At 37.4% G+C, this 14,364-nt stretch overlaps 2 protein-coding genes and 2 long non-coding RNA genes across 4 annotated transcripts; 1 reads left to right on the forward strand and 3 right to left on the reverse strand.

Moving 5' to 3' along the window:
• Window positions 1–125: 125 nt before the first annotated feature.
• LOC307011428 lies at window positions 126–1,204 on the reverse strand. The gene is made up of 3 exons (XR_013800418.1): window positions 881–1,204; window positions 545–633; window positions 126–417 (listed from the first exon to the last, which is right to left on the reverse strand). It is a non-coding gene; the product is annotated as an uncharacterized lncRNA (long non-coding RNA).
• An 8-nt stretch (window positions 1,205–1,212) lies between these two features.
• Window positions 1,213–13,251, reverse strand: LOC307012233 (uncharacterized protein; the record flags this gene model as incomplete). Its single annotated transcript, XM_079638655.1, has 11 exons — window positions 12,598–13,251; window positions 12,167–12,327; window positions 11,830–12,007; window positions 4,106–4,266; window positions 3,769–3,946; window positions 3,102–3,262; window positions 2,765–2,942; window positions 2,077–2,247; window positions 1,905–1,999; window positions 1,708–1,758; window positions 1,213–1,617 (listed from the first exon to the last, which is right to left on the reverse strand). Exons 1-11 carry the CDS (start codon window positions 12,857–12,859, stop codon window positions 1,213–1,215), a joined length of 2,001 nt encoding a protein of 666 aa, XP_079494781.1. The 5' UTR covers window positions 12,860–13,251.
• LOC307011426 (serine/threonine-protein kinase pim-3-like) lies at window positions 9,336–11,416 on the reverse strand. Its single transcript, XM_079637061.1, has 7 exons — window positions 11,151–11,416; window positions 10,979–11,073; window positions 10,782–10,832; window positions 10,313–10,691; window positions 9,947–10,123; window positions 9,611–9,699; window positions 9,336–9,483 (listed from the first exon to the last, which is right to left on the reverse strand). Exons 2-7 carry the CDS (start codon window positions 11,039–11,041, stop codon window positions 9,472–9,474), a joined length of 771 nt encoding a protein of 256 aa, XP_079493187.1. The 5' UTR covers window positions 11,042–11,073; window positions 11,151–11,416; the 3' UTR covers window positions 9,336–9,471.
• LOC307011429 lies at window positions 9,428–10,052 on the forward strand. Its single transcript, XR_013800419.1, has 3 exons — window positions 9,428–9,505; window positions 9,592–9,717; window positions 9,913–10,052. It is a non-coding gene; the product is annotated as an uncharacterized lncRNA (long non-coding RNA).
• Window positions 13,252–14,364: the final 1,113 nt, after the last annotated feature.

The following is a 14,364-nucleotide window of genomic DNA, read 5'->3' on the forward strand; positions in this document are numbered from 1 at the left end:
AAGACAATGTTATTTAAAGTTACAGAGATTAGTGCTCCTGTGAGCTAAATGCTGCTGAAGACATTTCGTTATGGAATACGTGAATTCTTTTACTTCAATAGTAAGTTTGCTGAATGACCATATGATTAGGGGGGCACATTGTGTCATCTGGGGGGGGGCACTGCCCCCTAATGCCCCCCCTTGGCGACGGGCCTCCCAGGGCTACAAAGCATTGTGGAACCACTCATATCAGCCTGTTAGATACAAAGCAGAAGGAGGAAGCAGCCAAAGACTGGAAATTCTGTGACATCCAGTGCAGGATCCTTTGGAGAGGGCCGTGGCAGAAGCAGCTTTCACAGGAACTTATGGGGCGACTAAGAGAGCAATTCTGACATGACGTGCAGCTCTGACATTCCTCTTCATGTCTTATTCTGTGACCTGAAACAAACAAACAAAAAAGGTTACAGTCATAGATTACAATTAGAAGAAAACATTTTTAAAATCTTTAAAATGAAAAGTGAATGTAATCTTCAAAATCATTTGTAGCTGATCTTAGGCTCATTACCTTAAACCATTCATGTCGAAGGATTTCCCTCAAATGAATCCGTTGTCTTGGGCTTTCCTTCAGGAGGGATCGAATCAGGAGGCAGCATTCTGTGCAGAACGATAGAAGTGAGTCAGATTATTACCTTAAACTTTACACCTGCTGTCTTTGTATTGAGCTGTAAGATTCGACTATTCTATAAAGTACGGTCAAAAAATCAGAAAAAAAATGCTTGTATTATCCAATATCCGTCTTTTCTACGGCCACTTGGCTCAGGTGTTACTTTTTCTGTATTTCTTTGTTTTGTATGATTTAAATTACAGTTGGTCTTCTTTGCTGTGATGAATGCCATCTTACCGTTTGACAAGCCAGGCTCAGACCAGGTGTCTTCCTCAATCATTTGCTTGTCTCTTGGTTCTGGAATGCGTCCACACACCAACAGGAATAAGAGCACTCCCAGAGACCACACAGTAGCTGGTTTGCCGTGGTACTTGCCCTCTGTGCAGTACTCAGGCGGGCGGTAGTCTAGAGTGCCTGCAGAAAAAAGATTTGTCTGATGGGTAAGTACCATAGCATGAAATACCATAGCATGTGGTAAAAACATCTGGTGTTTTTAATTTAAAAAAATGCTGCCTCAAATGTGAGATATGGTTTATATGATATCAACTTAATAGAAATTAAGTCCCAAACTACAGGTTTGATTCATAATTCATACCACAGAATCTTCCATAGCCAGATTCCTGCAGGAGATCCCCGCAGCCGAAGTCAATCAGTTTGACCTGAAGAGTTTCTGTGTTGATCAGCAGGTTCTCCAGCTTAATATCACGGTGAAACACTCCACGGCGACAGCACATATGAGCAGCCATTGTTGTCTGCGCCATAATAAACCGCGCTGTGTCTTCATTTAGGATGCCTTCGTGACCATTCCAAAAATCCCAGAGATCTTTACATGGTGAGGGACGCTCCAAGACCATGATATATCGGTCAGGCTGGTCCTGCCAGTCCAGCAGCTCAATGATCTCTGAAACTTTGGGGCCCCTATTAGCAAGGATTAATAGGCCGACCTCTAATGGGAATTTTGCGGGATGACCAGGCTGGAAGAAAGATCATTGTTATATGAAGGTGTTGTCATTATGTTTACATATTTTAATTTGAAAACAACATAGTGAGTGTAGCCTACTTACAATGTAGATGTATTTCATGTTCTGCGGCTTTCTGGCAATTTTCACTGCCACCTGATAATAAAAAACAAAAAACATTGTAACATTTCTAACACGTCAAATGCAGTAAATAGTGGAAAAATATACACAAAAAGACTTGAAATGGCTATAGTGAGACAAAATAAATGTGTTGGCTAAATATTGTAAGAAAATGACGATACCTCAAGGCCATCCTCCAAGCGTTTCCCTTCATAAACCGAGCCGAATGATCCCTCACCGAGCATTCTGCCGATTTCATACCGGCTCAAAATGTTGTCTGCAAAAAGTGCAACTTCATTTTAGTTGCATGGACAGCAGTGAGTTTAATGCTTGAGGTCATGGCCGTAAACTCACCCTCAGTTGTCACGTTCACTCTGTTGTTGTGACCTGGTGCTGGACTGACTGGACTGTGCTGGACTGGAGCTGGAGGGGTTTGAACCTGCTGATCTTCAAGACCACCGGATAGAGCTTCCTGAAGACCATGATCCTCTGCACCACAGACACTGGACTGTAGACCATTTTGATCTAAATCAAGGAATATCAAGGACACACTTCTTTACAAACCAAACCTCAACAAACTACTTGTCTGGCCTAAAAATAAACTATAATACTAAATAAATGAATAAAGTGAATCAATCAATTAAATAAATAAATAAATAAATAAATATATTAATTAAATTAAATTGTATTAAATTAATAAATTAAACACTGCATTGTCATATTATGGTGATTCTTCAGTTACTACATGAATTCTTAAACAAATAAAAGTTATGTTTAAATATTTAAGACATGTCCTGGGAAAAATAATTATAACTTTGATCAAACTTTTGGATTTTGATATAGGTGTGAATTTGTAACATATGGTAATTACATGGCACTTCATCCAAGGGAACAGACAAATTCCCTTAATTAATTAAGTTCCCGTGAATGACACGTTTCCATTAATGGATACTCATATCTAGCTGAAAATGATGTAGACTTTATGATGTACAGAGCACTAATAAACAGCATTTACACATTCTCAACTGGTCATTGGATTTACCCTCAGCATGTCTCTCACTAATGGTTGCAGTGGTCTGATCCTCCACTTTCTGACCCTGACCTGAGCCACTGCTGTGAAGAGAGAGACGCTCTCCAGAACTCCAGTGAAGAGAGAGCAGGTCTACAGAACTACTCTTCTTCCTCTGTCTCTCCTGACTATCACTTTCCTCACTAACAGGCTGATGATATACATAGAGCACATAGAAGAGATTTGACCTTGATTTCTTCCCATATCACAATAAACAAAGAACATTTAAAACAAATGCACAAAAAGGTGTCAAAATCTTCCAAATATTAATATATTCAAATTAATTTGTAGCTTATTAGGGCCAATATACCTCAAACCATTTCTGGAAAAGTGCTGGACTGTGGTGGACTGGAGCTGGAGGGGTTTGAACCTGTTGATCTGCAGGAGGAAGAACTTCAAGACCACTGGGTAGCGGTTCCTGAAGACCATGATCCTCTCCAGCACAGACACTGGACTGTAGACAATGTTGATCTAAAGCAGGGAATATCAAGGATACACTTCTTTACAAACCAACCAACCCTCAACAAACTACTTGTCTGGCCTTAAAATGTATAATACAGAATAAATCAATAAAGTGAATCAATCAATTAAATAAATAAATATATTAATTAAATTATATTGTATTAAATTAATAAATTAAACACTGCATAGTCATATTATGGTGATTCTTCAGTTGCTACATGAATTCTTAAACAAATAAAAGTTCTGTTTAAATATGTAAGACATGTCCTGGAAAAAAATGTATAACTTTGATCAAACTTTTGGATTTTTGATATAGGTGTGAATTTGTAACATATGGTAATTACATGGCACTTCATCCAAGGGAACAGACAAATTCCCTTAATTAATTAAGTTCCCGTGAATGACACGTTTCCATTAATGGATACTCATATCTAGCTGAAAATGATGTAGACTTTATGATGTACAGAGCACTAATAAACAGCATTTACACATTCTCAACTGGTCATTGGATTTACCCTCAGCGTGTCTCTCACTAATGGTTCCAGTGGTCTGATCCTCCACTTTCTGACCCTGACCTGAGCCACTGCTGTGAAGAGAGAGACGCTCTCCAGAACTCCAGTGAAGAGAGAGCAGATCTACAGAACTACTCTTCTTCCTCTGTCTCTCCTGACTATCACTTTCCTCACTAACAGGCTGATGATATACATAGAGCACATAGAAGAGATTTGACCTTGATTTCTTCCCATATCACAATAAACAAAGAACATTTAAAACAAATGCACAAAAAGGTGTAGAAATCTTCCAAATATTAATATATTCAAATTCATTTGTAGCTCATTAGGGCCAATATACCTCAAACCATTTCTGGAAATGTGCTGGACTGTGGTGGACTGGAGCTGGAGGGGTTTGAACCTGCTGATCTGCAGGAGGAAGAACTTCAAGACCACTGGATAGCGGTTCCTGAAGACCATGATCCTCTGCACCACAGACACTGGACTGTAGACAATGTTGATCTAAAGCAGGGAATATCAAACAAAAACATGTTTCAAACAAATAATTATAATTATTAAACATTGGATCCTCATATTATGGCTATTCTTCTGTTTAAATGTTTTATTTTTTTAAACAACCCTTGTTTAAATATTCATGACATGTCTTGGAATAAAAAAATCAATCTGATTATTGGCTCGATCAAACTTCAGTTTTTATATAATAATGGTGTGGTCATTTAATTAATGATGACACTCCAGTGATATTCTCCAATGGTCATTTGATTTACCCTCAGCTCTTCTCTCCTGTATCGGTGCGGTATTCTGGTCTGCGATGATGCCGCTCCAGTCCCAGTAATGAAGCTTCACAGAGCTATCCATCCTCCTCCTCTTTCTCCTTGGTGTGGACGGACCTCCATCATCTGGGCTCTGCTGGCTGTCTCTCTGGCACTCTCTCTTCCTGGGACCTGTGGGCACAGAAACAAACTCACAAGACAGAGGTGTTAAATGTTCAGGAATAAGCTCGGGGGGTGTCCGGGTCGGGCCTTGCATCCTACTTCAAACTGCAATGAAAACAATACAAATACAATACAAAATAGAATACAATACAATGCTCCTCAGAAATACCCCTCCCCCAAAACAACTAAATAAATAAAATAAAACTCCCTCTAAAACAAGAAAACAACAATACAATTAAAGAGTCCTCAGAAATAATATGAACTTTAAAAAAATAAATCGATGTAACGTTAGAGGATAAATATTATCCGATCTCCTTCTAGAATAAAAGTTTCCTCTCTGTAATCCTCAGAACAGCTTCAAAATCTCCAGATCAGCACAGAAAATATTCAGCAAAAGTCTCTCAACCAACAGATAGCGATCAAAGTGTTTGTTGATAATATTTGCAGTCAGAATTCATAAGACGCGTCGCCATAGCAACTAAAATTCCAATCACTCAAATGCACGCATGCGCACCCGAAGTCGCGTGCGTGAGCAAAGCGCACATCGAATCTGCAAACAAACCGAGTATGTCCACGCAGGACTGAATGTAATTATTAAATAACCATTTAACAAGTGATATAATAATGTATCAGCTAAAAAATGGAAGTTTAAAATTCGACGGTTAAAACATGAAATAAGGTGCCATGAATCAGTTCAATTGAGTTTGATGTGGCTATATTGTCAGTAATAAAATAATCATAAAAAATGTGATCGTTAAAAAAAAGTATCAAACATTTATGTCAATTCGATTCATACTCAGATGAATACTAATGTTGTCCACCAGAGGGAGCCGCAGGATAGCAAATCCTTTACGATCACAGTTCATAATAATTTAGTTATAATGCTAACTTTGTTTTAAATAGTTGATATAAAAACGTTTCGATTGTTAGATTCATTCAGATACAGAAAAAGAAATATTCATATGATGAATATATAATATAGTGCAAAAAGTTATTTTCTAGGGTTATTTTTTCTAATTGTCTAACTTAATGAGTTTATTCATGACTTTTATGAGGTAAATGTAACATTGCTCTCAAGCTTTCTTAGTTTGAGTGATTACATGAGACATGATTAGTTTATTCATGATAGTTTATTTAGAAATGTGTAAAAAGGAAGAAATGGTATTCAGTTAAGAACCGCTTGAACTGAGATAGGAGCTACAATGAGGTCGGAGGAGCTACAACACGCGACATTAAAAATGTCAAAATGGTATTTATTGTTTAAATTTGATAATAATATTGACATAATTTGAAATCTGAAACTTTATAACAAAGCACAAAAACAAATTGCGATTTATTCGATAGAAAGGTGCACTACTATATGTTCTGTTCGTTCATCAACTAAAAATGACTGACTAAAAGATCGATTCTTCGAATTTAAGAATTGATATTCCTTCATAAAAATAAGAAGCGAAAAAAAAGAGAGAATTAGTTATTCTTACCCAGCCCTGTATTTTGAATCAATATTCATATGGATCACGCAAAACAAAAACGCAGAATGGATCAATTATATTTACTATAATCAGCAGAGATTTATTGACTTATGTTTGGAGATCAGTGTTGCTCTTTTACCAAATAATACTGCACAGGGAGGAAAATTTAACGAATATGATTGAGTCCAAAAAGCTTAAGAGCAGAAGTTAAGAAAAACTTGATTTAAAGTTTGGAGAATTATGAGGATGGTTTGCTAAGTTGGAGTTGCAATATTGAAAGGGGGTTATTATTCTGTACTTCCCATGTTAAGATCACTAGTTGAAAGTCTCCTCATATCCTGATAGCAATCACAATGTTAAGCGGTGTAACACACATACCATTTCTCAAAATCAGGTACGCCAATATTGTTTATATGACATATTATTTATTGAACAATAATAGTTAATGAACAATAACAGCCATTATACAGGAATACAAAGTTTGTAGAATAGCAAACAGACAAGCCAACAATTCAGTCAAAGTACAAAGGTTGAATAAAAATATAAAGTTATAAAAACTTAACTTTGCCCTCAGTCAAAACGATTTGATCGGGAAAAAATAACAGATTTGTAATATCATTTACACTATCTACATTGCATTTTCATGTGTGGTCACCAAATACTGCTAGATGAAAATATCACTTCCTCAAAACAAGGCACCAGACACTACCAGGGCTACAAAGCATTGTGGGACCACTCATATCAGCCCGTTAGATACAAAGCAGAAGGAGGAAGCAGCCGAAGACTGGAAATTCTTCGACATAATAATAATAATAATAAATAATACATTTTATTTAAAGGCGCCTTTCATGGCACTCAAGGACACCTTACAAAATTCATTAAAAAAAAGACATTAAACAATCAAACCAGTACAGCAACAAACATTAAATCACATAAAAGCCTGCCTGTACAAATACTTTTTAAGACAAGATTTAAAATCTGAGAGACTAGAGCTGTTGCGAACCTCTACAGGAAGAGAGTTCCATAAATGGGCAGCAGCATAGCCAAAAGCTCGTGATCCCATAGAAGTTGTCCGAGTGCGTGGCTGAATACGTGTAAGTGCAGAAGCAGATCTTAGAGTGCGGGAAGGAATGTGTATATGAAGAAGATCTTGAAGATAGGAAGGAGCCAAATTGTTAAGTGCTTTGTAAGTTAAAAGTAAGATTTTAAAATGTACACGGAATTTAACTGGGAGCCAATGCAACTTCTGTAAAACAGGTGAAATGTGTTCAAAAGTGGAAGTTTTGGTAATGACTCGAGCTGCAGCATTTTGGAGGAACGGTCTTAAAGTGGTTCAAATCTTTTTTAACCAATAGAACTTTTTTTTAGTTAAAATAGGAAATTCGAATTCATTATCGCGCAAGCTAACCTGTGGTGTACCGCAGGGGTCTGTTCTTGCACCTACTCTTTTCTCTCTCTATCTGCTTCCCTTGGGATCTATCTTTAGGAAACACAACGTTTCTTTTCATTGCTACGCTGATGATATGCAAATCTATCTGCCTCTGACCTCTGATAATGAGCATGCTCTTAGTTGTTTATCCACATGTCTGGACGACGTAAAATCATGGCTCTTAAAAAATTTCCTTTTTTAAAATTCAGATAAAACAGAGGCCATTGTTTTTAGCCCCTCCGAAACCAGTAGACAAAACTCACAAAATTTAGAAATCTCAAACCTGAGTACCTCATCCCAAGTGCGTAATCTAGGAGTGATGATCGATAATAGTCTGAAATTTGACAGGCAAATTGCCTCTGTATTGGGCTCTAGCTTCTTCTATTTACGCTCTCTCTCTCAAATTAAATCTTTTCTCTCTAACGCCTCTTTAGAGGTTGCTGTCCATGCCTTCATAACATCGAGGCTGGACTATTGCAACTCTCTATATTATGGTGTTGCTAAGACTCAAATTTCACGCCTACAAGTCGTTCAAAACGCAGCAGCGAGATTTCTGAAGGGATGTAAAAAGTTTGAGCATGTTACACCCCTTCTGAGATCCCTACATTGGTTACCGGTTCAGTATAGAATTGAATACAAAATTCTATTGCTGGTCTACAAATCACTAAATAATCTTGCACCATTATACCTGTCAGACCTACTTCATTTATATACCCCCAAGCGAGGGCTTAGATCGGTAAACAAATTCCTCCTTCAGATTCCCAGAACCCGCTTGAAAAATAGGGGAAATAGAGCGTTTGAAGTAGCGGGCCCCACGTTGTGGAACAAACTCCCAATCCAAATTAAAATGGCCTCCTCCTTATCTGAGTTTAAATCTGCTCTGAAAACTCATCTGTTTGATTCAGCTTTTAATATGTAATTGGATTTTGTACTCACTGATCCTAAGTGATCATTGTTTGTTTTATTGTGTATTTTATTGCAATTTTTGTACAGCACTTTGGTCGGTTGTCAGCCGGTAGTAAATGTGCTCTATAAATAAACGGAACTTGAACTTGAACATTTTGTACTAACTGTAATTTATGAAGAGATTTGGAAGGAATCCCATAAAACAAAGCATTACAATAGTCGATTCTAGATGTTACAAGAGCATGCACAAGTGTAGCAGTGCTCTTGAGTGAAAGGACAGGACGCAGACGATTTATATTGCGGATATGGAAGAATGCAGAACGGGTAACTCTATTAATGTGAGATTCAAAAGACAGAGTTGTGTCAAGAATGACACCCAAACTTTTGACCTGGTTCGATAGAGGAACAGAACAGTTATCTATTTCCATAGAAGAAATATTCGACTTACTTATTGTATTTTTTGAACCAACAAGAAGAATCTCTGTTTTACTGCTGTTCAATGTTAGAAAATTACTTGAACACACGCTCCGACTAATTTCCGATTTAGGCTATATTTCTGAAGACAATGTTATTTAAAGTTACAGAGATTAGTGCTCCTGTGAGCTAAATGCTGCTGAAGACATTTCGTTATGGAATACGTGAATTCTTTTACTTCAATAGTAAGTTTGCTGAATGACCATATGATTAGGGGGGCACATTGTGTCATCTGGGGGGGGGCACTGCCCCCTAATGCCCCCCCTTGGCGACGGGCCTCCCAGGGCTACAAAGCATTGTGGAACCACTCATATCAGCCTGTTAGATACAAAGCAGAAGGAGGAAGCAGCCAAAGACTGGAAATTCTGTGACATCCAGTGCAGGATCCTTTGGAGAGGGCCGTGGCAGAAGCAGCTTTCACAGGAACTTATGGGGCGACTAAGAGAGCAATTCTGACATGACGTGCAGCTCTGACATTCCTCTTCATGTCTTATTCTGTGACCTGAAACAAACAAACAAAAAAGGTTACAGTCATAGATTACAATTAGAAGAAAACATTTTTAAAATCTTTAAAATGAAAAGTGAATGTAATCTTCAAAATCATTTGTAGCTGATCTTAGGCTCATTACCTTAAACCATTCATGTCGAAGGATTTCCCTCAAATGAATCCGTTGTCTTGGGCTTTCCTTCAGGAGGGATCGAATCAGGAGGCAGCATTCTGTGCAGAACGATAGAAGTGAGTCAGATTATTACCTTAAACTTTACACCTGCTGTCTTTGTATTGAGCTGTAAGATTCGACTATTCTATAAAGTACGGTCAAAAAATCAGAAAAAAAATGCTTGTATTATCCAATATCCGTCTTTTATACGGCCACTTGGCTCAGGTGTTACTTTTTCTGTATTTCTTTGTTTTGTATGATTTAAATTACAGTTGGTCTTCTTTGCTGTGATGAATGCCATCTTACCGTTTGACAAGCCAGGCTCAGACCAGGTGTCTTCCTCAATCATTTGCTTGTCTCTTGGTTCTGGAATGCGTCCACACACCAACAGGAATAAGAGCACTCCCAGAGACCACACAGTAGCTGGTTTGCCGTGGTACTTGCCCTCTGTGCAGTACTCAGGCGGGCGGTAGTCTAGAGTGCCTGCAGAAAAAAGATTTGTCTGATGGGTAAGTACCATAGCATGAAATACCATAGCATGTGGTAAAAACATCTGGTGTTTTTAATTTAAAAAAATGCTGCCTCAAATGTGAGATATGGTTTATATGATACCAATTTAACTAGTCAATAGAACTTAAGTCCCAAACTACAGGTTTGATTCATAATTCATACCACAGAATCTTTCATAGCCAGATTCCTGCAGGAGATCCCCGCAGCCGAAGTCAATCAGTTTGACCTGAAGAGTTTCTGTGTTGATCAGCAGGTTCTCCAGCTTAATATCACGGTGAAACACTCCACGGCGACAGCACATATGAGCAGCCATTGTTGTCTGCGCCATAATAAACCGCGCTGTGTCTTCATTTAGGATGCCTTCGTGACCATTCCAAAAATCCCAGAGATCTTTACATGGTGAGGGACGCTCCAAGACCATGATATATCGGTCAGGCTGGTCCTGCCAGTCCAGCAGCTCAATGATCTCTGAAACTTTGGGGCCCCTATTAGCAAGGATTAATAGGCCGACCTCTAATGGGAATTTTGCGGGATGACCAGGCTGGAAGAAAGATCATTGTTATATGAAGGTGTTGTCATTATGTTTACATATTTTAATTTGAAAACAACATAGTGAGTGTAGCCTACTTACAATGTAGATGTATTTCATGTTCTGCGGCTTTCTGGCAATTTTCACTGCCACCTGATAATAAAAAACAAAAAACATTGTAACATTTCTAACACGTCAAATGCAGTAAATAGTGGAAAAATATACACAAAAAGACTTGAAATGGCTATAGTGAGACAAAATAAATTTGTTGGCTAAACATTGTAAGAAAATGACGATACCTCAAGGCCATCCTCCAAGCGTTTCCCTTCATAAACCGAGCCGAATGATCCCTCACCGAGCATTCTGCCGATTTCATACCGGCTCAAAATGTTGTCTGCAAAAAGTGCAACTTCATTTTAGTTGCATGGACAGCAGTGAGTTTAATGCTTGAGGTCATGGCCGTAAACTCACCCTCAGTTGTCACGTCCACTCTGTTGTTGTGACCTGGTGCTGGACTGACTGGACTGTGCTGGACTGGAGCTGGAGGGGTTTGAACCTGCTGATCTTCAAGACCACCGGATAGAGCTTCCTGAAGACCATGATCCTCTGCACCACAGACACTGGACTGTAGACCATTTTGATCTAAATCAAGGAATATCAAGGACACACTTCTTTACAAACCAACCCTCAACAAACTACTTGTCTGGCCTTAAAATGTATAATACAGAATAAATAAATAAAGTGAATCAATCAATTCAATAAATAACTGAATAAATAATTAATTAAATTAAATTGTATTAAATTAATAAATTAAACACTGCATAGTCATATTATGGTGATTCTTCAGTTACTACATGAATTCTTAAACAAATAAAAGTTCTGTTTAAATATTTAAGACATGTCCTGGGAAAAAAACTATAACTTTGATCAAACGTTTGGATTTTGATATAGGTGTGAATTTGTAACATATGGTAATTACATGGCACTTCATCCAAGGGAACAGACAAATTCCCTTAATTAATTAAGTTCCCGTGAATGACACGTTTCCATTAATGGATACTCATATCTAGCTGAAAATTATGTAGACTTTATGATGTACAGAGCACTAATAAACAGCATTTACACATTCTCAACTGGTCATTGGATTTACCCTCAGCATGTCTCTCACTAATGGTTGCAGTGGTCTGATCCTCCACTTTCTGACCCTGACCTGAGCCACTGCTGTGAAGAGAGAGACGCTCTCCAGAACTCCAGTGAAGAGAGAGCAGATCTACAGAACTACTCTTCTTCCTCTGTCTCTCCTGACTATCACTTTCCTCACTAACAGGCTGATGATATACATAGAGCACATAGAAGATATCTGACCTTGATTTCTTCCCATATCACAATAAACAAAGAACATTTAAAACAAATGCACAAAAAGGTGTCAAAATCTTCCAAATATTAATATATTCAAATTTATTTGTAGCTTATTAGGGCCAATATACCTCAAACCATTTCTGGAAAAGTGCTGGACTGTGGTGGACTGGAGCTGGAGGGGTTTCAACCTGCTGATCTGCAGGAGGAAGAACTTCAAGACCACTGGATAGCGGTTCCTGAAGACCATGATCCTCTCCAGCACAGACACTGGACTGTAGACAATGTTGATCTAAAGCAGGGAATATCAAACAAAAGCATGTTTCAAACAAATAATTATAATTATTAAACATTGGATCCTCATATTATGGCTATTCTTCTGTTTAAATGTTTTATTTTTTTAAACAACCCTTGTTTAAATATTCATGACATGTCTTGGAATAAAAAATCAATCTGATTATTGGCTCGATCAAACTTCAGTTGTATTTTTATATAATAATGGTGTGGTCATTTAATTAATGATGACACTCCAGTGATATTCTCCAATGGTCATTTGATTTACCCTCAGCTCTTCTCTCCTGTATTGGTGCGGTATTCTGGTCTGCGATGATGCCGCTCCAGTCCCAGTAATGAAGCTTCACAGAGCTATCCATCCTCCTCCTCTTTCTCCTTGGTGTGGACGGACCTCCATCATCTGGGCTCTGCTGGCTGTCTCTCTGGCACTCTCTCTTCCTGGGACCTGTGGGCACAGAAACAAACTCACAAGACAGAGGTGTTAAATGTTCAGGAATAAGCTCGGGGGGTGTCCGGGTCGGGCCTTGCATCCTCCTTCAAACTGCAATGAAAACAATACAAATACAATACAAAATAGAATACAATACAATGCTCCTCAGAAATACCCCTCCCCCAAAACAACTAAATAAATAAAATAAAACTCCCTCTAAAACAAAAAAACAACAATACAATTAAACTAAATAGTCCTCAGAAATAATATGAACTTTAAAAAAATAAATCGATGTAACGTTAGAGGATAAATATTATCCGATCTCCTTCTAGAATAAAAGTTTCCTCTCTGAAATCCTCAGAACAGCTTCAAAATCTCCAGATCAGCACAGAAAATATTCAGCAAAAGTCTCTCAACCAACAGATAGCGATCAAAGTGTTTGTTGATAATATTTGCAGTCAGAATTCATAAGACGCGTCGCCATAGCAACTAAAATTCCAATCACTCATATGCACGCATGCGCACCCGAAGTCGCGTGCGTGAGCAAAGCGCACATCGAATCTGCAAACAAACCGAGTCTGTCCATGCAGGACTGAATGTAATTATTAAATAACCATTTAACAAGTGATATAATAATGTATCAGCTAAAAAATGGAAGTTTAAAATTCGACGGTTAAAAACATGAAATAAGGTGCCATGAATCAGTTCAATTGAGTTTGATGTGGCTATATTGTCAGTAGTAAAATAATCATTAAAAATGTGATCGTTAAAAAAAAGTATCAAACATTTATGTCAATTCGATTCATAGTCAGATGAATACTAATGTTGTCCACCAGAGGGAGCCGCAGGATAGCAAATCCTTTACGATCACAGTTCATAATAATTAAGTTATAATGCTAACTTTGTTTTAAATAGTTGATATAAAAACGTTTCGATTGTTAGATTCATTCAGATACAGAAAAAGGAATGTACATATGATGAATATATAATATAGTGCAAAAAGTTATTTTCTAGGGTTATTTTTTCTAATTGTCTAATGAGTTTATTCATGACTTTTATGAGGTAAATGTAACATTGCTCTCAAGCTTTCTTAGTTTGAGTGATTACAAGAGACATGATTAGTTTATTCATGATAGTTTATTTAGAAATGTGTAAAAAGGAAGAAATGCTAGGAGCTACAATGAGGTCGAAGGAGCTACAACACGCGACATTAAAAATGTCAAAATGGTATTTATTGTTTGAATTCGATAATAATATTGACATAATTTGAAATCTGAAACTTTATAACAAAGCACAAAAGCAAATTGCGAATTATTAGATAGAAGGTGCACTGTTCGTTCATCAACTAAACTTTAGAATAGATATGAGAAACATATTTGTCTTAATTTAGAACCTCATGACATTTTACTTTGTTTCCAAAACCCATATTTTTCTGAAAAACTAAATTATATAATTCAGTTATTTTGGCGAAGTTTTATATTCATAAGACAAAAATAAAAGAAAACCTCATATATTACCTTTTATACCACTGATCTCACAGTATACTTTGAAAGCCTTTCAAATATAAGATCACAAAACAAAGTTTTTGAAAATATCTATAACTAC

The sequence above is a fragment of the Phoxinus phoxinus genome, assembly GCF_949152265.1.
Source record: "Phoxinus phoxinus genome assembly, chromosome: 15".
In the NCBI taxonomy this organism is placed as follows: Eukaryota; Metazoa; Chordata; class Actinopteri; order Cypriniformes; family Leuciscidae; genus Phoxinus; species Phoxinus phoxinus.

Coding starts and splice junctions, on each gene's coding strand:
- LOC307011426 (XM_079637061.1), bottom strand. CDS start 11,041: ATGCTCGGTGAGGGATCATTCGGCTCGGTTTATGAAGGGAAACGCTTG. Junction 10,692..10,781: donor ACATGAAATACATCTACATT/GTAAGTAGGCTA, acceptor TCTTTCTTCCAG/CCTGGTCATCCCGCAAAATT. Junction 10,124..10,312: donor TGGCTATGAAAGATTCTGTG/GTATGAATTATG, acceptor TTTTTTCTGCAG/GCACTCTAGACTACCGCCCG.